Below are 19,927 nucleotides of genomic sequence, written 5' to 3' on the forward strand. Positions count from 1 at the left end.
TTTAAATGGTGTGCTCAAATGAGAGCAAGTTCAGGTTCTTAAAGCACAGTGACATTGTGTGTTGAGTTCACAGCACTACAAGATATCAACTTATAGGAAATGGGGCTTTTTTTCACAAAAGATAAATGAAAACATACCTATCTGCAAGCAGTCTTCTGAATAGATTTTTTTTTTCCTCTACAAGATTTGCATGTTTGGTTGAATCAGCTACTGGACAATTCCCTTTACTTTTAATTAAGAACTCTTTTTGTAGTTTACCATTATAAGAGTCACAATGACCATAAAACTATGAAGCTCTCTGGAACTATGCCATTAATTAAAGATCTACCATGCCACATAAACATTTATTTGTAATTTGCTTACCTGCAAATAATTGCTCACTAAACTGCTCATGCTGGAACTGCGACTTGGGGGCTTCCATAAATATGCTGAAGATCCAAGCGAGGACAGTGTCCTCCTGTTGATCACACAGAGAAACAATATATAAGAGAATTCTAAGCACATACATACATGTCTTTCTACTCTTACGTGTAAGATTTATCTAGTTGTAACTACAACATAACTGCACCTGGTGTCTGGGTCAACAACCACTGAAGTTGATGGAAAACAAAATAGGGATATCAAAGGCACCTAGAAAAGATTATGGGGTTGGTAGCCATGACTTCCCACATCCACAAGAACCAATGCAGCTTTGCTCTAAGAAATTGTATTGCTGTGTGGTGGCAGCTCAACCAGATGATGGCAGCATGCAACCCTAGAAAAATCCCATTGATACAAATGGATCTGGATCAGACCTAGTAGTTTTTGTTATTCCCTGCTTTGAGGTGGGATCAGGCAGTGGTGACCACATATTGTCATCTCTACCATCGCCGCAAGTGAAGCACACTGCTTGGCTATTCAGTCACTACACATCTCAGCTCTTAAGACAGAAGGAGCTAAGAACATTTCTTCTTGTGCCTGTGAAGATGAGAATAGCTTGGGATTTGGGCCTAAACTGCAGTTACTGGAAGTACTCCATTACAGAGCATCACCTCTGATCTCTAGTACACAGTTTACTGAAGGAAAAAAAGGCCAATCCGGTCATAGACTAATCACATGGAGAAAGTATATGCCTGCTCTAACACAAGTATTCCTACCTTCAGAAACAGAAGCTTTTACAGATTCTGTAGCAGGCAGGTATTTTATGGCCCTGTTAATACAAAATGACGAAGTGTTTCTATCTTACCTGGCAAATGCTGGCCAAGCAGCATCTAAATCATAGCCTCTTGATGCCAAGTCAAACTGAACGTCAGTGAGCTCATAGAGTTGACCCACAATGTCAGAACTCATTTTGGAATTCAGAAATGGACTTCTAGCATAGTACCAGTCACTTGAAAACAAAATAAATTAAGTAATACTCAGTCATAAGTAAAAAAGAAGCAGCAGTTTCACTTGCAAAAAACCCCCACATCATCATTATTCACTCCACCCCAGAAAAATTATGATACGCTATTCTACACGCAAACTGAAAACAACCAGACCCACCAACCAACATCCCATCCCTTTGATGTGAATGAAATCAAACAGCTTCAATGAATTCCACAGAAATATCTTTAAAGGAGCCTCTGCACAAAATACTTTTTGCTCTAGTGCTTGGGCAAAACACCGGCAAGACAAAATATTTGCTATACACTGGATAATCACACAGTAAATACCCACAGCACACACTTAATACATCAAAAATTAGGGACAGAAAGTAGCAACCAGAGTTAAATACACTGTGCAAATAGTTGGCTTTTTCTAAAAGCCCTACCAGTGCCCCTCCAACCAACTACAAACTATCTTCAGTGTTCCTTGGCCAGGGGCAAGCTGTTCCTCTGTGTGACAATCCAGAGATACACGCAAATGCTTTCTGGGGCTTTGCGCAACACATCCAAATTAATCCTCCCTTATGATGTACAGCACAGAGGATCAAACCCAGGATCTTCAATGCTTATAAAAATGTCACCTTTGAAACTGACATATAGAAGCATCAGTACCACCCACTCCATACACATTTAGCTGTAACAACTTTCAACCTTTACCAGCCTAAGATAGATATGAACCAGTGATCCAGGCCAAAAGGTCTATTATCCTTCCTATCCTATAACCAGCTCTCTAAGCCAACCATTTGGAAGGGTTTCAATTTCTTTCAGTAGCTACTAGGTGATGTTGCTTGATCACACTGAGCAAACACCCAGTAGTTAACAAGGTACTTTGCTATTCACCTGGTCACCTTGGTGTTCATAAAACATTGCTGCAAGGTGTCTGCTAGCCTTTGGTGAACCAGGGAGTAACGAAGAAATGCTCTTCCTTTTCCAAGAGATGTTCGTAGCTGGAAAGGAGAAACCACAAGAAAAGAAAATTCTAAATCTCATTTGTAATCATGTAGAGACATGGCCAGAACAGTCTACATACTGAAACAAAAAACCCCACAATAAGCCACTATTTGTAAAAGAAGCAGTTAAGAACTGCCACTGAGAGACACCTTCTCCCAACACTGTCATTGGGTGGAATCTTTTTTGAATGACGAATTTGTGTCTACAGCTGGGTGTTGTCCACTTTATAATAACACAAAAGGCATCACAGGACCAATGAATCATCTAATATACTGAGTACATGAGCACAGACTATGCTAAGGGCAATTCCCAATATAAGGCAAAATCTCAATGTGCCCAGCAAAGCCAGAAGTGACTGCTTAGGTTACTTAAGATGTGTCTGGCCACAGCTGGAAGAGCTTTAGGGCAGATCCAGTCATAGAACAAAGATGTACACATATACAAATATACATCCCCACAGACACACTAACCCCAGACAATGCAAAAAGCCTTTCTTAATACTTAGCCATTAAGTTGATAAAAATCTAATTGTTACTTCAGACCAAGAGCAGCTGCATGACTGAAATTAATGGATCTTTTTATGAAGACAGCTGATAAATCAACATAAGGGGGATCACAAAACTCAGCACTAAATTCTGTTATAGCTACTGACTTGGGGAATTGATGTTTTGCTTTGTCTTTTACATCTGAGCTATTTGTTGTCCTGCAAAATAATGAAACAATAAACAGTAGTGTTTCATTTCTCCTTTCCATCAAAATCAGTAATCAATTTAGGAATGGAAAACAAAAGTGATGAAAAGAATTTCTCGCCAGTCAGCCATGATCCTAACCAAACTGCTCATCCAACTAACAAACCAATTATATTAATGATTTAAAAATGGAGGCCAAGGAAAATATTAGAGGGGCTGAGGCTCAAGTTAGTAGGTTACTGTAAATTTTGCTTGAAAAGTTAGTGTGAAAGAAGGCTCAAAGGCCACACAAGCTTTCTATCCTTCTGATCAGTATTCCACTGTGGTGAAGTGAGAGCAATACCTTAACTCTCAGTTTCCTTGGTTTTGCTGTGACTAGGCTTCTGCGGTCAAGTAAGACACAGGTTCCTCATTTATCTCAGCAATCCACTATATACAAAAATGTTCCTTATAAATGGAATGATGAAATGTGGACCAAAGGAAGCAACACCTTTTACTGCTTTTTGGTTTGAATTCTATAGGACACAAAGTGTGAAATAACATGGTCCCCAAAGGCTAAGTACCCCAGAAACAGCAAATTTAATTTCCCAACTGGTTTTCACCCTCATTCACCCTGTAGATGTCTGAATATTTCTTCATGGAGATGCCATTCCTGCCCTGTGCACAGAAGCTTACAAGTGTTTTTTGTAACTAGGCATATTTAGCAAGTATCTTAAGAGCAGTCAAAAAAACCACTGGAAGCCACTGAACTAATCCTATAACTACTCCCATTGGTTTACCAATTTAAACCACAATGCCTTTTTTAAGCACAAAGATACTAGAACAGAAAAGTAGAGGAAAATATTTACATATATACAGCTACAAGTAGCCAAAGACTATTTGACTAGGAAGTAAAATCATGCCATCTCCTGCTAGAGCCCTGCCAGAATTCAGGGAGGCTGGCAGTGTCCTGGTATTGTCAGTGTTTCCACACTGACTGCAAACACTGTAGCTAAGGTGCAATGTATGGCTGTAGCACTGTAGGGTGTGCAATGTGTGGCTGTAAAGATTTGGGAAGATGTGTATTCAGTGTAATCAGCTTTTGAAAGGGAAACGACCAGAACTCACTGCTCACCTAATGCTATCAACGACAAGGCGCTCTGTTTAATTAACAGCTGGGCAGTTTCCAGGGTATTCCTATTTGCTTCCTTGCTCCACCTCTCTAGCATATCATGCACCCTAATATTAGAAGTGGTGCAGGCAAAGCAGAAGAGGAGGCATTATGTTGTTAAATGTTTGACCATTCTTAAAAAGTAACTTCCATTATTCTTTCCTCCTTGTTCACTTCCATCTTTGAAAGTCAACAAGTACTGTTCAGTGAGCAAATAAATGACATCTGGAAACCTTTATGTTCTATCCAGCCAGGTTCAAAAATTGGCTGCTGATTTTCACCTGTAATGAAGGGGAATAACCAACATGTTTGGTGTTGAATCTGTCACTTCATTTCTGGACCTGAGTATGCCAGCTCAGTTATCTGAAACAGTTGACTGATTTTTTTTAGAGTTCATATTCCTAAACCACAAGCTAATAAAGTTAAAGGAGGTCTTCCACAAGCTAATTTCTATGGCTGCACAGAAATTGAAATAGAAAATGTCCTTCTTCCAAACAATAATTTCTGATACCATGCTAACCATTAAACAGCCAGAGGTACTGAAGAAGGAGGAAAAAGCAGAGAAGCCTTTACATGTGGTAATATGTAGGTGATACCACAGGCAACAGATTGTTGAAGACTACAGCACAGTCACCTTTGCAGAGAAATCAAATCGGCTACTACTGCTGAGAATTTAGGGGCCAGTAGCTACAGTCAGAGGATCTTTCCTGCAGCAGCAGGCACTGTCCTTCTCCAGTCCTCCTGGAAGTAATGGGAAAGTCAAACCCAATTTCCATGGCTCTCCCCTGTTGCCTTTCCCAGAGATAAAACAAACAGTAGCCCCTCCTTGGCTTGCTTACCTCGGAACAGCAAAATTCAATATTGCCTAAGTTGCTGAGAGAAGAAAGTGAGGTAGAGAACACAGAGCCTGCCTCTGCTAGAGTATCATGGCTCTCTTTCAGATGGCTCAAGACAACATATCTAGAGCTGCTGTGGAGGAATTGTTAAGAGAACAGGGAAATCTGCTCTAAACAGTAACTTGCTAATACAAGTTAGCACTGCTCACAGATAACAAAACTGAGCATCAGGACAATGCTGGCCAGCACCACCACACCACCGCCTTTTACCCACAAGGGAAGTTCTTCAAATGATTCTAAAGACTCAGACAGGATCAGCACAGAAAGCTTCTCACAGCACTTACTACACCCACTCATTGAGCTGAAGACATAACATGACTGTTACAAGATTAAGCTTTTATTAATATATCTAATAAAAATAAAGCTTTTTGTCCTGTTCATGACAGCTTACCCGAGGGAATAATGACAACCATCCTGAGCCATTACATCATGCTATTTGACATGGAGGAACAAAGTTGAGACAGAAGATGAAACGCTGCTCTCAGTCAGTCCTCCTCAACTCTGCTGACCAGTTGAAGAAGTCTTAAGAAATGTCAAACATGGTGAATCTTTCCTCTTACTCTTAGAGCAAGTCCTGCCTTAAGCTGTGCTAAAGATGGCAGGCTCTACCCTTGACTTAATTTTTCATTCCTTTTTAGAGAAAATGCCACTAAGTTTATGAAAAGGCGGGGCACAACCAGAGACAAAAAGCTGGTGTGTGTAAGTGGTCTTCAAAGTAAGTAAGAGTCTGGCTATCTAATCCTACATAATTTAGTGCCCTAGTAAAAAGAGTAACCTTGCATTTTTATACTTTACATGAGAATTAAAATTGAAAATTCCCAACTTTTTTTTGCTGTATGTTAAAAGCAGTGTATTTTCTTTTGGTTTCTACTGCTCTCTGAAAAGACATACCAAAACATAAACCACATATTATGATGCTTAACTGATATACTTACTTCTGTAATAGACTTGACAAAGCGGATTCCATCATTAGCTCCTTTGACTTTTGCCAGACAGTCGCAGAAATAATCCCAGTAGTCCTTTCTGTTCCCCAGCAATGTGTTTTTTTCTTTCTGGTCAAACTTAAACAAGGAAAATGAAAAGCAATGAGCAAAACTTAAATATAAATATACTTACATACAGCTACTTGGAATTCTGTTCCCCTCCCAGCAACATGTGCTTTCATGACTCCTCTTAGTTTTAGCAAAGGAAAGGGACATTGTACTGCACTGATGCAATCCAGCAGTTACAAAAGCTACTTTACAGACTGTAACAGATAATCATGTTCTGGGTCTAGTTAAAATACAGACATCTATTCAAAACTGCTGAAACAAAGACTTGCAGCAGATTCAGCAGCTGTTCAAGAGCAAGGAACTAACAACCAGTTGCTAGAGACCTGCAATCAAGTGTGGCAATAGCACACAAGTACGTACCAGAAAAACCTGCTCTAGCTAAATCACGTTCAGAGCAGCAATGCAGCGAGGGTATAAACTGCAGCTTGGACCATTTAAATCCCAAAGGATTCTTCAGCTTCTGCTGAAGCCTCTGCAACCAAATTAAAACTCCCTTGCCTAGATTAAGGCTAGATTAGCATGTCTTTGGTGCGATCAGTGACATGATTACAGTATGTGTAGACACAAGACTATGCAAACTGAATTTCAGTTTGCCCAGCAGTGTCCCCTTTTACTTAAATTTTGAGGATGGCCAAAAAGCAGCATTCCAGATTAAAAATCAACCTTTTGCATTAAGCTTTCCATACAATAAAAATCGAATTTCCGAAGTGAAATTGCTAAAAAACCTGTAAATTACTCACACCACTATATTTGCACCATAAACAGCTTACTAGTATTTATTTTGCATTAAAATGTTGTCAAGATTTCATTACCACAGTTTTTCCAAGATAATTTAGCAGGATATATCTTTAAAATCAAGCTCAAGTCTTTCAGATCAATAGAAAAATGCCTTACATTCTTCAATCAAACTGCCAGCACTGCCTTTTCATTACATTTATTTACTTTCACTTGAAATAAGTAGAATAAGCAGCACACATTTCAGTCCACTTAATGAAAAAAAAAAAAGAGACTCAACTGGATATTTATGATTATTTGAGTTAAACCCCACCTACTGAAGAGGCAATAAGAGAAAACCAGGCCTAGCTTTGATGGTGGATTACAAATGACACACATCACTCTTTACCTGTAGAAGGTACTCAAGCTTGTAGGAGAATTTTTGCAAGTTGACACTGTCATCTGTGATCGGTTCCCCTCCTTCTTTAAATTCTTTACTTAATTCAGTCACAGCATCTTTAAAACAAGACACCAAAATGGTTAACTAATGCAAGAGATATATAGCACTGAATCCATAAACAACTAAATAGATGGGTTTTCTGCCTGGACATTATGCATGTGTATTCAGTTTATTTCAGTCCAACAGTCTTAACAACAGTGCAAAAAGCTTATTGATATGCTTGCAATTTAACACCACCTATAAAAAAAATTGACCTCAAGTTATGTATACTGACTACTTCTTAAAAAGAGCAAAACCTCCTTCTGACACTTAGCAAAAACTGGTAACAGACAATTGCTAACTGGTTCTTCAGCAAAGGAAAGAGAAATAACTTTTTGCTGTCTCATGTGCACATTAAGGTATTGCCACAGGACAAACAGAATTCTGATTAGAAAGGACAAAGCATGTAATCTGCTAAAGGGGATCAGTAACACGAGAACAGTCGTTCAGTCAGCACATTTATCTTCTCCATGCTTTATTCAGGAAGGTTCAGCTTGTGCTGGTTACAAAACACAAATGGGAAAAAAAATTCACATAAAAATAAGCATACAGCAACTCCTCTTCCCTAAAACCTACACCTGTAGCGGGTGAGGAAATCTCAAGTCAAAGCAAACTCTGCTGTCTCCCTGGACACTCTGGCCCCAAAAGGGTGTACACCTCAGCATCAGAAATTACTGATTTTGAGCTTCCTTTCCACTTGGTTTTGTACTTCTTTCAGGTGCCTGAGTGAGCCTTAGCTCCTAGTCCCACTCAATCCCCTTTGCAAATTAAAATCTCTTCTTGTTAGCAGGCACGTAGATCTCCTTTTTATGTTACAGGAAGATCTAGATTCCCAGCTTTGGTGCATATCATACCTTATATTTAATAAAAATTAAAAGGAAAAATATCTGGATCTTGGTATAGGCAGCTGATTAGGACAGAGACAGAGCAGGAAAACCGTTATGAATCTGCTGCCAATTTTGCCTGCAACAGAGCTGTAGAAAATTAGGTTGGCTACTGCTAGTGGAGGACAAGTCAGGTGCACAGAAAGCATGTTCCACTGCAGCAGGAACAGCAGATCGAATTCTCCAGCACTCTTCCTCTAGGTCTCCACTCCCAGTTTGGTTTGGCCTTCTGTTTTTTTCCCTTCCTACATTAGCAGCAACTCCACACCAGCTTCCCATCAAGGGAGGGTCTAAAAATCAGACATTCTTATCTCACATTTAGTCTTGTAACAGCATAGCTCCATTCATGCCAACAAAGTCCTAGCTCACGCTGCACACCCTACAGACACTATTTTTTAATTGTAAAATTTATTTCCCATCTTGTATGTTTAAATTTGGAGGATTTAAGAATTTAGAATCCTGTAGAAGGCACAGCACATCTCTCACAAAAAGATCAGCCACATCTCTATTGAGCACATCACACACCTTGAAGTATGTTGCTACAATTGCTGCACAGAAGTGTTACGCAACTGAAAACACAACTCCTGCTCTCTGTTATCTAAAACATGGAGGACGCAGTCCAGCCGACAGAATGACTCCGTCAGCATGGCACTGTACCTTGCAAGTCTCTGATAATCCGCTGCAGCTGGCTTTCGCCACTAGTTGCTGCCATCTTGAAAACCAAAGGAGCTCCCCTTCTGGGCTGTTAACCGCTTCATCCATCTAGATAAAAATAGCAGAGTTCATATCCTTGATGACAACTGGGCTGACGAAGATTATTCTTCTCTGTGACATCTGCAATTCTGTAAAAGTCAAAAATAAAATTAAAGTCTTTACCACCTCAAATGGGCAGAAGAGAGGTGCTTTAGCATTTTAGATCCTGTTTAGTAATGAATTCCTATAAGGCCAACTCTTTTCCAGGAACTTCCTTTATATTTCCTTCTAGATTTCACTTTCCATTTCAGTTATTTCTTCAGTTATATCTTTCAAAACTACTAAGCAAACCTCAGAGAGCAATTTTCTCTTGCTGAAGTTACAACACAGTTAGTCGTACAGCCCAGCTCAGGCTGGCATTTCATGCAATTCATCTTGTGACCCTGAGGGAGGTTCTGATGACACGGGACTTTCCCTCCCAAAACCCTCTGCCAGATCTTCCCTATAGGCTGCAGAGTAAAAAGATACGACGACTTTTCCATTTCAGGGAGACTTTCAAGACACAGACTAGGCACAGGCCAAGTCGTCAAAAAATGATGCATGTTTGATTCTCTGGCATTGGAGCATATTTTTAACTCGTAAAAGCTACTAAAAGGTTTAGTATTGGAGACTGGTTTTAGCACAAGAAACATCTCTCATCCCCTCCTCAGAACCCACTGTTCCCAACACATGTAAGAGGACACCACTCTATTTTAAGCTCTGTTACAGCATCCCTGGCTGGATAAATATACCTTGCACCACATCCCTTGCCTAGAACAATGACAAGTGAGTTATACCTAGCACTCACAGAAAATCTTTCCTTAATTAAAATTAATGAATTAAAATTAATTAAAAGCCTCAAACACTTTACTAAAACAACCATGCCTGGGGACCCAAACTTTCAAACACTAACCTGGGAACAATCATTCAAAAAAAGCCACATAGAAACTGCATAGGGAACTTACTAAGCATCCTGTTCAAAAGTTGTTCAGAATTCTGCCTGCAATGGTACAGCCAAATTTTCAAGCAAGCACAACACCCAAAGTACTGAATCTTTAGAAAATTTGCTGTTACACTTCTGTGCTTTTGTTATCATTCAAGCTCAACTACAATGAAATTAAGTTGCAATTAAAATCTTACAAACTTTTGAAATACAAATGTGATTAGGTCAAATGATTGTATCTCCTTTCTCTTCTTTTTCTTTCACTCCCAAAATAACTAAATTGGCATGGCTGAAGTAGGTGTCTGAATGAATTAAATGGACCATCCTTCTACCCTATGTACCGAGGTATTGTTTGGAAATGGTCCTGACGTGATCCCTTATTCTTTTCTTTTCAAAACGAAGCAAACCTTAACAAAGCCAGAGAGACAGAAACGTGGTAAACATAAAGAAAAGGCTGAAACTAGGCTTACTAGTGTGTTTCTCTTAATACCCGTGTTTTGTTACCTGCTAGTTTCCATTTCCATATTTTGATGGCAGTCGTTACATTATGACACAACTGTCGCATGAACCATGTGCTGTCTGGGGAAGGGCCTTGGCCTGCAAAATCCCCACTACAACTGTGCTGCTTCAGGGAGAGAAGGCCAGCACAGCATAGACCAGCCAACCTTTTGTGGTGCCAAACATGATTTTTTACCCTAGATCAACAATATTACCATCCCAAGATTCCTATCTTGATTCTACGGAGTGATCATATAAAGCACCACACTTCGTGGCAACTTGCGGAGTTTGGGTACCAAAGAAGAAAAGCAAGAATAACAAAACCAGTGAGTCAATGTTTCCTTTTCTAAGCACCCACAGTAATATCAGCCATATCTGTTCAGTTTGGCAACTGTTACAGAAAGGAGCATAAGTGAGAAGACTGTGTAATGTGGGCAATGGCAAGCCAAAATGTGTGGGCAATGGCAAGCCAAAATGTGTGGCCAAACCAAATGCTCTTCCTCACACAACGGGGGGAAAAGAGCAAGGACCAACAAGGGGATCCTGCCCATCCTTCCCAAAGGCCAGAACAAGCTCTAGTTCAAGGCTCCAGAGACACCAAGATATGCAAGAGGCATGCCAGGAAAACAGCGACCAGGCCAACTGCAGGCACGTACAGAGAGCCTGGAAGAGATGGCAGTTTGGAGTTGAGCCCTTATTTTGCAACAGCCAGTGAGGAGCAGGACATGGGCATCCTACGGCAGACAGGCACAGCATGGGACCTCGTCAAGTGCTAGTTCCTGGCAGACTGCCCAAACAGAGATTTACTGGGGGGGATTAAGCAGGTTTAGAGCTGCCCCAGCCCCACTAGCACTATGTAAGTTAGTGCGTTTGCCCAGAAGTCACAGATGAATGACCACTGCGTGCACAACAGTTCAGCGGCACAGCGCAAGGGAAGGCAGCGTGTTCCCAATGGGTTGATCCTGTTGTGCCAAAGCAGCCCAAGACATGCATCTTTATCCCTGCCAGGATCTCCTACGCAGAATGTGGGAGCCCTGAACAGAGACCACAACTCAGCTGGAGGCATGTAGCTGCACAGCCTACTCCTCTTCTTCATCTCCTCCTAATCACCCCTTTCCTCACTACAGGGTGCAAGGTCTCACAGTTTCCCCCTTCCTTGCATCAGCTCACACCCATGAGACATGCATTTATTCCCCTCTTTTCCCAGAGGTGAAGGGGATCTTTCAACCTGGGCTACTGCACAAGGAGAATGTGCCGAAACTTTTTCTACCTGCCTTCTCTGCAAAACGTGGAGAAAGGTACTTCTCCCCTCCGTGGTCCTTCCAGAGGTGTTCTTAGAAAACACTGTCCATCCCACAGAAACGTGCAGAGCTCTCACTTCCTGTGGCAAAGAAAGCTGACAATGTACCTTAACTGGTTTCCCAAGGTTTCAAAATAGGAAGATCTTCTGTAAACACCTGATGTAGTCCTTCCTGATCACAGAACATTTTGCTCAGAATTCTTTAGAGCACAACCCTGTTCCTCCAGCATTTCCTATCCTATTATGTATGCCTGTAAATATTTGCTATGTGAAAACAGCATGATACATGTGTCAGGCACGAGTGACCTGCTGTGGGTCAAAAAGCTTTTTAGGTGATGCATCGTTACCTCTTATATAATAGCATTTGACTAAGGCCGACGGCATTAACTTGCACAAAACTGCAGAGCTTCAATGACATCAGTGCAGCTACACTAAGGACCTGGCACAGAGTACAGCAGAGGAAGCAAGACAGGGCATGCCATCAGTCCCTCCTCGCACTCTCGGGCCGTGCCTGCTGATGTCTGTCTGAAGGTGGCTGTTCCCTTTCCTGCTGGCATAAGTACTAGTGTGGGGGTGACAATCTTCTTTACAGAGAAGGATATCCTGGAGATTAAAGAAAGAAGCAGAAAGGAAACAGCTCACTTACAGAAAAAGAAAAGATTTACCCGAAGGGGAGTGAGATACATACAAAACAGTAAACGGAATTTAATGACTGTAATTAAATTGGTTAGTGGGGTAGCTACAATGACCTACTTTTAATCTGATTTCATAAAATTTCTCTTCGTGTTACTGTAGGTATGTCTGCATCTCCAGCAGCTACTTTTTTTTTTAATTCATTGGTCAATTTAGGCCAACCTTGACAGAAGGTAAAGGTCTTCAAAATATTACACTCCTCCATGTGCAATCAGAACAGGAAGCTGGGATGAAGTCCATGAGCAGAGTTTCTCTTCATTGATAAAAAGGCTGCAGTGAGACCTCTGTTATAGCCTGATATCAGAGAATCCACTCCCCACCCAAGTGCATTTTCAGCGTACACTAAGAGCAGAGCTCACACTACAGACTTGGTGTAATTCAGTTAAAAAGTAAATCATAGCTGCAAGACAAATTCATTGGAAGCCAAGGTCCACTACTTTCTACTGCCTACAGAAATATTTCACGTTAACATAACTACTCTGGTCTAGCCATTCCAAACAAAGGCACTTTATCACATGGCCCCCACTGGTATCACAAGACCTTTAATTATTTGGTGCCCACAAGTCTATACCTGTTCTAACACTCCATATGAAACAAAACAGTCAAGTGAGGATACTGAGCCAAATCCTACGTTCATCAGTCACAACTATTTTAATTGTGTTATTCCCTTGTGTAATGTGAACATAATTTGTCCCATAAAAGCAGATACTGACCGATAACTGCAAGGCACACTTTTGGAAAGTGTGTGGAGAAAACAACCTACCTGGTCATACAGTTGGCTACAAGACACACTGACAAAAGAACACTGAATGCAAACCTCATGGCAAAGATGAAGGAAGTACTGGGAAAAGGAAGTCTCTATCTCTCAGGACCATACCACCACTGATTTAGTTAAATAATTTCATTCCAGTAATTGTCTGGAAAAAGTACTTCATACTTTGTTGTTGCAGGAAACATACAGTCCCAGTGGAATTTACTGTAGCTATGCTGCCAGCTTTTCTCATTTTGTACCATGCAGGTACATAAAGCTGCACATCCATAAAGTTAAAGAACTGTTTGCTGCAAATAAGGGTCTGAGGTGAACTGCAAAAAAGACAGCGCGACTCTTCTGTCATGCACACACACATGCTTTTACTGGGCAACTCAACCTTTTGTGCTTTAACACTGCATATAAAGATATGTGACTGATAAAAACACATACTGGACTACATTAAATAGGATGATTAAGAACTAAAGGCAGGCACAGCCTGAATGTCAGCTAAGGTTTCCATTTGGAGTTTTGAAGCTTGGTTCCATTCCGAGAAGTGAAATTTCCTTGCTAAATTAATCTTCCCCCTTTGTTTTCTACAACAAACCTTCACATTTCAATTACAAAAATATGTTTTTGGAGGAATACTTTTTTTTTTTTTTTAGTACTTCAAATAGGAGACCACGCTGCAAACTTATGCTGGATTTCCCACACGATCATACACATAAACCTTGTTTTGAAGTGTTCGGGTGTATAAACATTTAGTAATAAAACACATCTTGCAGAAAATATGTGTCCAGAAAAACAAATTCACAGAGTATCATAGCATAGCAGAAGAGAGTAACTAGATGAAGTGCATAAAAACATTCACATATTTTGCAAATACCTGGCAGAAAAGTAGTATGTTTATAGTTAGGGACTCCTTACAGTAAAGCCCTTTTGTGGGGAGGCCCTTGCGCTCTAGGGATATTTGCATTTTACAGCAAAAGAACACAAACTAATGACATTCACAAAATACTGCTATACCCCTAACCTGGCAGGAGAGACTGACACAAAAGAATCAGTAACATTTTGTATAATCTTTGTGCAAACTTCCCTATTCTATGGACAATTGGCCTGCATCCCCCCCCTATTCCTTGTATTTGCAAACTGTTCTTAGAAAAAGACCAAAACTAAGCAACAGATATGAGTATACAAGTGGCATGATAAGAACTCCATGAGATAGAGTTAATTTTTAACCCTGAGTGGGGAAAGCTGGCAACCCTAACAACTTTTTTTAATGCCGCACCTACCAAATTGGAGCTCCACTCTAAGACCTGACTTAAACCCCTTTAAAACGTTACACTGAACTTTGTCGAACAGGACAGATGCGTTAGACCAGGGACACAGTTTCCTGATTTGGAGAATACAGTGCTTTGTCTCTGATATTCCTCACATCAATAACTGTTGAACAACATGAACTTAAATGACCACTTTCCGCAAACAACAACACAGGGATTAGCTTGTGCGTATCTCACAAAGACAACCCTGTCTCAGCCCTGTCTCACGACGAGAGAAGTTGCCTGTTTGAGGAAGCAGTCAGTTCACAAGGAGAAGAGCGCTCTTCAGATAACAGGAATTGCACTAGTATCACTTTTAACAAACTCATCTGCCCTTTTTCCTTAGGACACGCCAGACATCACCCCATGTCAGGAATGCTACACTCTGTTTACTAACATCTACAAATTAACCTAACCATAAGTCTCCCGAAGACTTGCTTCTCCTCAGCTGCTCCCACCCTATTTCACTCGCCCTGGGGAAAGGTACCCCTGCTGCCTCAATGCCTGCATGGTGAGTTGAAAACACAGGTTTCATTCAAAAGTGAAAAGGTTTTTTTCCCCTTCACACTCTGATTCTTCCAAGCCATTCTCCCCATGTCCCTATGTACCCTTCCTGCCATAAAACCTGCTCTTCCTCTCCATAACTCACCCAACTATTTAAATCTCTTACACGTTCTTCAAGCCAGGCACCTGACGCTCAGATGCTACTCTGAGGAGCACCATATAAATACCTACAGAAATAGAAACACTAGAGGACTTCCAGCTGCAAAGGAGCGTTGGTGATTCATGACACTCAACTCGCTCATTGTACAAGCTTGGAGTCTTCAAAAAATCTCATGTTTTTCAGGTCTCCAAAGTTGGTCTCTGAGCCTTGTTAACTTCCTCAGCAAGCTCGGCCTGACTAAAGCATCTCAGCCACCTCTGAGACTTTGGGATAGTTAAAAGCAACATCCTAACTCTGAATGGGGGCTTTCCTTAGCAGGATTTTTTACCTCTATATCTACCGTTCTGCACTGTCCATCCAAGCCGAGGTTTCAGAAGTACTTGAAAAGGCTGCCTCCAACTAATGGTTTTGGGAAGTTTGGCAGGTGAGTGTTGAGACTTGCCCATCTGTAGCACTCCATCTGTCCTCCATCCATCCAACAGCCGCGGTAGCTCCCTAGGGCAACTCCTGGCCTATATGTAGTTCCCAGTGAACTAGCCACAAGCAACACTGAAAATTACAGGTTTTGGCCATGCACATGTAGATCAAATAGGAGGCGAGGCAAGCACATTAAGCAAAAGCCACGCTGAGATAACCCAAACTGACAGGCCACTGAGTGAATCATGCTACCCCAGAACCAACAGCAAAAATTCTTGTCTTCTTTCCTCTGTAGCAGGAAGTATGGAGTATTTCCTCTCTCCCTCTTTTCTCATGGGTTTTCCAGTGAAGGTCACCATTTGGGGGGAAGGGGAAATTTCAGAGTTACAAACCCCAAAGATTTAAAAGCCTTTGGAAGAGAAGCCTGTATGAGACAGCCACCGCTGAGCCAGTTGGGAACAGACAGGCTTACAGACGATGCAGGCTTGGTGTGAGCCCAGTTATTCAGGGATACCCTGATCCAATCTGTTCACTTTCAAAACCTAAGTTGGCTTGCAGCAGTAGCAAGACCTTTCCTGTGCTCATCCTCCTCCCCAGCAGTAAATTAAATGTCATGGTGGACACACTCAGGGGTTAACTGTTTACAAATATCTTTGCTGAGATCATTATACCATCAGCACCCACAGAATACCGTGATGGACAAAAATATTAAATCAAAGGGAAGGGTGTACGACTCAAGGCCCTGTGCAGCAACAGTTTCCCAGCGCTATTCCAAGCACTGAGATTGAGATGCTCTACATAAAAGGTTCTGCTCCTTCTACCAGCGTTACAAACAGTAAAGCCTTCTTCTGAATACATTTGGGCAAAGTATTTAAAATTACTACTATTATAGAAATTTTGGACACAAACAGCCACCACTCCCTGGACAAACTGGAATTACTAAATGAAAATATGAACTAGATTAGATACAAGCTGCTAAAAAGTTTCCTTGCATTGGCAAAACTAAACAGAAATAAAAACATAGTAATATAAATAAATAAAAATAATAATGGGTAACAATAAAAACACTTAGGGCTTTTACAGTTCCCTTCAGTTTAATAACCTCAACATCTAAAGAATACCAGAAGGGTTCAGTGTTTATTTGACAAATAGGCAATTGTTAATTTTTAAATGTGATCAACTGAGAAAAACAATAACAATCTGAGTTAAAAACAATTTTCAGCACTACTTTTCCTTGAGTCCACCAGATAATTTCTGCAATTTTACACATACTTTTCTTTACATTTTGAATAGTTTTCTCTCCCTAGTTGTTCCTTTAGGTCTTGATCCCCCACCGACCAAGTCTTAGAGGACGCTGGCCTCCAGGATGTTAGTACGAATTCCTATTCCTTTTATGTAACCCTCTAGCAGCGGACAGAGGGACTGCAAATACAATACACCCTTTCACTGTTATCAGATGGTGTACATAAGAGGCTCCTTTATACATCAAAATCAGGCTCCATAACTAACTAGCTAACTGGCTCTTCAGAAGTAGTGAAACCATGTTCACAACAAATGCTGTCAAATATACGTATTACAACAAGAAGAGCAAAATTGGCTGTCATTTGTTTTCCACCATAGTATCTTAGATACAACTTTTTAACTGCAGTGCAGTCTTCTAAATGTGAGTGTTTGGAAACACTGTTTGGAACATCTGGAACATTTTTTAAATTCAAGCACTCCCATGAGGATCATTAGAAGACTTCAGGAAATTGCCTTGTGCACAATAATATCTGGAAAACATAAAACGCACTACTGCAAGGCAGTTTATCTCCTCTGCTGCATGTCCTGCAACATCATCTCAGAACCAAAAATAAGAAAAACACCAACAGAGAACATGTCAACATGTTGCTGACAAGACAGTGTCCATGTTGTACCCTGAAAGTTTAATCCCAGCCTGCCTCCATGGGTGCATGAAGTCAGAGTTGGAGAAAATCAAACACCCACTTTCACTCTTCAGCATAAAGAGGCAAAGGCCTGGTACTCCTCCCTCTTTGTTTACACTTGAAAAGTAACTCAGTTTCAAGTAAGAGGCTGAACCCAGAACATGACACCTACAGCTGACCAACTCCACACGCCAAGTAAACCCTTGGACAGGCAAAAATCAGCAGGAGACTGGGTGCAATGACCCGGGCAGAAAACACCAGGGCCCTGAGCTCCTAAACAGGCAGCTGCAGCAGCAACAAATTTACCAGCCTCCAAAACACAGCACAGCCCCTCCGCAGCCCAACTCACCACCGCAGGACCTCTGCCCGAGAAGAATCCAGAGCCCAAAGGCGTCGGACGACCATTTCGTTAAAGCCTCACTTTTGTTTTTTTCCTTGCTCCCTCTGGATTACCAGGATCAACATAAGCTGGAGGAGGGCCGGCTGCAAACCCAGCATCTGCTCTGGAGACAGACCCAGCCGCCCCGCGTGCCAGCAAAACTCTCCCTGTCCGTCTGCCGGAGATTTGCCGACACAAGGCCAAGTGGGATTAGGGCCGTGGCAAATATTTGCCTATCAGCACTTTATTACGGGTGAGGGCATGGACATAGGCGGGTATTTGGTTTCTAGCAGGGCCCCGGATAACTCTGCTCCTCCAGCAGCTGCCGTGACCAGTGGGGAGGACTCGGAGGGTTTGTTCAGGGGTGGATGACAGGGGAGAAAACAAAGGGCAGTGTTTATGTCGGCCTAAAATCATCACTCACTAGGTGGAAACGATGACACCTAAGGCGACTGGGCCTGGATGCTGGCTACTGTTTGCCTAGGCGCTGGCCCTGAGGGACGGGGAGCTGGTGGAGAGCCCCCAAAGGCGAACACTGGCCACCATCCAGGCCACCCAGGGCCTGTGTGTGCGGAGCCGGTCACCCCACCGCGGGCTGAGGTGGCCCTGCGGGGCCCGCGCTCACCCCGTCACAGGGCCGAGCCAGGCTCCCCCCAAGGCCGCCCCGGCGCTGAGGGGCCGCGGAGCAGATCTCTTCCCCCCCTCCGTCCCCGCCGGGGCTCCTCCCCTCGGAGCCGAGCTCGGAGCTGCAACAAGTGGAAGCCGTTGAAGTTACTTCCCCCCCTCCCTCTCTCCGACGGCAGCCGCCGCCTCTCCCCCATCGGCCCCGCCGCCCACCACGCTCCCTCAAGGGGGTGTGAGGGGGGTGTCGCGTGTTACCTGCGCGGCTGCCGCCATGTTGCGCCGGGGCGGCCCGAGGTGAGGCTCCGGCGCCGTTCGCCGCTCCCCGCCGACTACAACTCCCGTGAGGCCGCTGGAGGTGCCTCCCCACCCCCGGGGCGGTGGCTGGGTGCGCTGCTATGGGCTCCCGGCCGGGCCCGGCGGCGGCTGTCCCCTCAGCGGGGCGGGGAGGGCCTGGCCGAGCGGGGAGGCGGTGGGGCGTGAAAACAGAGAGTTTAAAAATGGATTTGCGGGAAAAATTGCCGCTTCACCTACAGCTGCAGGGTTGGGGCGGTTTCCTCTCAGGGGTGTGTGTTTCTGGTACGCTCAAGCAAGGTCACCTGTCAAGAAGTTTAACTTCGTAATATAGTACCGACTGTCACTTTTAGGACAGTTCAGTATGGGGTTTTTGTTTGGTTTTGTTTTTATGCATCAGTTCATCAAGCTCTTTGCAGAGACAACTGAAGTGAATATGAAAGTCGGGCTCGATAAATCTAGTACACGGCAGATTTCCCCTTTCTGTCCGTGTCAGTTGACGAAAGGAAAATCCTCTTCCCACAGCTGACAGGCGTAGGTAGGGATTAATAAAGGCCATGTACGGTAAGAGACTGGGAGAAAGCGGGTGTGAAACTGGAACAAGAGGTCACTTCCTAAGGCGGGGTGCAGGGGGTTGCGCAGGGCATGGGGTTCCTAATACTCCTACACCATCTCCCAGCTGGAACCAGGCTCCTTCTACAAGCAAGCTGTTTCCACTCTTCCTTTTCAGATTTTAACCCTTCCATAAGGCGTATGATACTCCGAAAGAACATTTCTTTCACAGTGTCTGAAATAGGCGATGCTGGTTTTGTATTTGAAGTGTACTTGAAAACTAAGTTCCTTTGCTTGTTTCCACATTGCCTTGGTAAATAAATGATTTTAAATAAAACTTGTGACCAAATGGTTTGTCATCAGTTCTTGCCACAATGCTTGTGACTATATTAGTGTCATAAACTTCAGCTTAGGCAGCCATAAGATCAAAGCATCATATTTTCAAGACTCTGAGGAAATACATGTAGCATGTAGTCACCGACATGTCTCCATCATCCTCATTTTTTTCATCCTCAACTTAAGGATGACTAAGTGACCTTAAGTTTTGGTGAATAATCTTCATCTAATGTATGGTTTTGAATAGCTCAAAAGCATTTTAATG

General features: G+C 42.5%; 1 protein-coding gene across 4 annotated transcripts in view; it reads right to left on the reverse strand.

Moving 5' to 3' along the window:
* Window positions 1-18,046, reverse strand: part of FYCO1 (FYVE and coiled-coil domain autophagy adaptor 1) — a 53,340-nt gene extending 35,294 nt beyond the window's left edge. Inside the window, exons 1-7 of one of the 4 annotated variants that reach the window (XM_076331043.1) lie at window positions 17,830-18,046; window positions 8,899-9,003; window positions 7,268-7,374; window positions 6,028-6,153; window positions 2,247-2,353; window positions 1,226-1,369; window positions 364-457 (exon numbers count right to left, since the gene is read on the reverse strand). In XM_076331043.1, the coding sequence (XP_076187158.1) occupies window positions 364-457; window positions 1,226-1,369; window positions 2,247-2,353; window positions 6,028-6,153; window positions 7,268-7,374; window positions 8,899-8,953 (633 nt within the window). In that variant the 5' untranslated portion in view covers window positions 8,954-9,003; window positions 17,830-18,046. Of the gene's footprint in view, window positions 1-363; window positions 458-1,225; window positions 1,370-2,246; window positions 2,354-6,027; window positions 6,154-7,267; window positions 7,375-8,898; window positions 9,084-9,120; window positions 9,387-17,829 lie in introns of those variants that run through there. The other 3 variants (XM_076331040.1, XM_076331039.1, XM_076331042.1) reach the window with 3 other exon arrangements.
* Window positions 18,047-19,927: the final 1,881 nt, after the last annotated feature.

Source organism: Aptenodytes patagonicus, chromosome 2, assembly GCF_965638725.1.
Source record: "Aptenodytes patagonicus chromosome 2, bAptPat1.pri.cur, whole genome shotgun sequence".
NCBI lineage: Eukaryota > Metazoa > Chordata > Aves > Sphenisciformes > Spheniscidae > Aptenodytes > Aptenodytes patagonicus.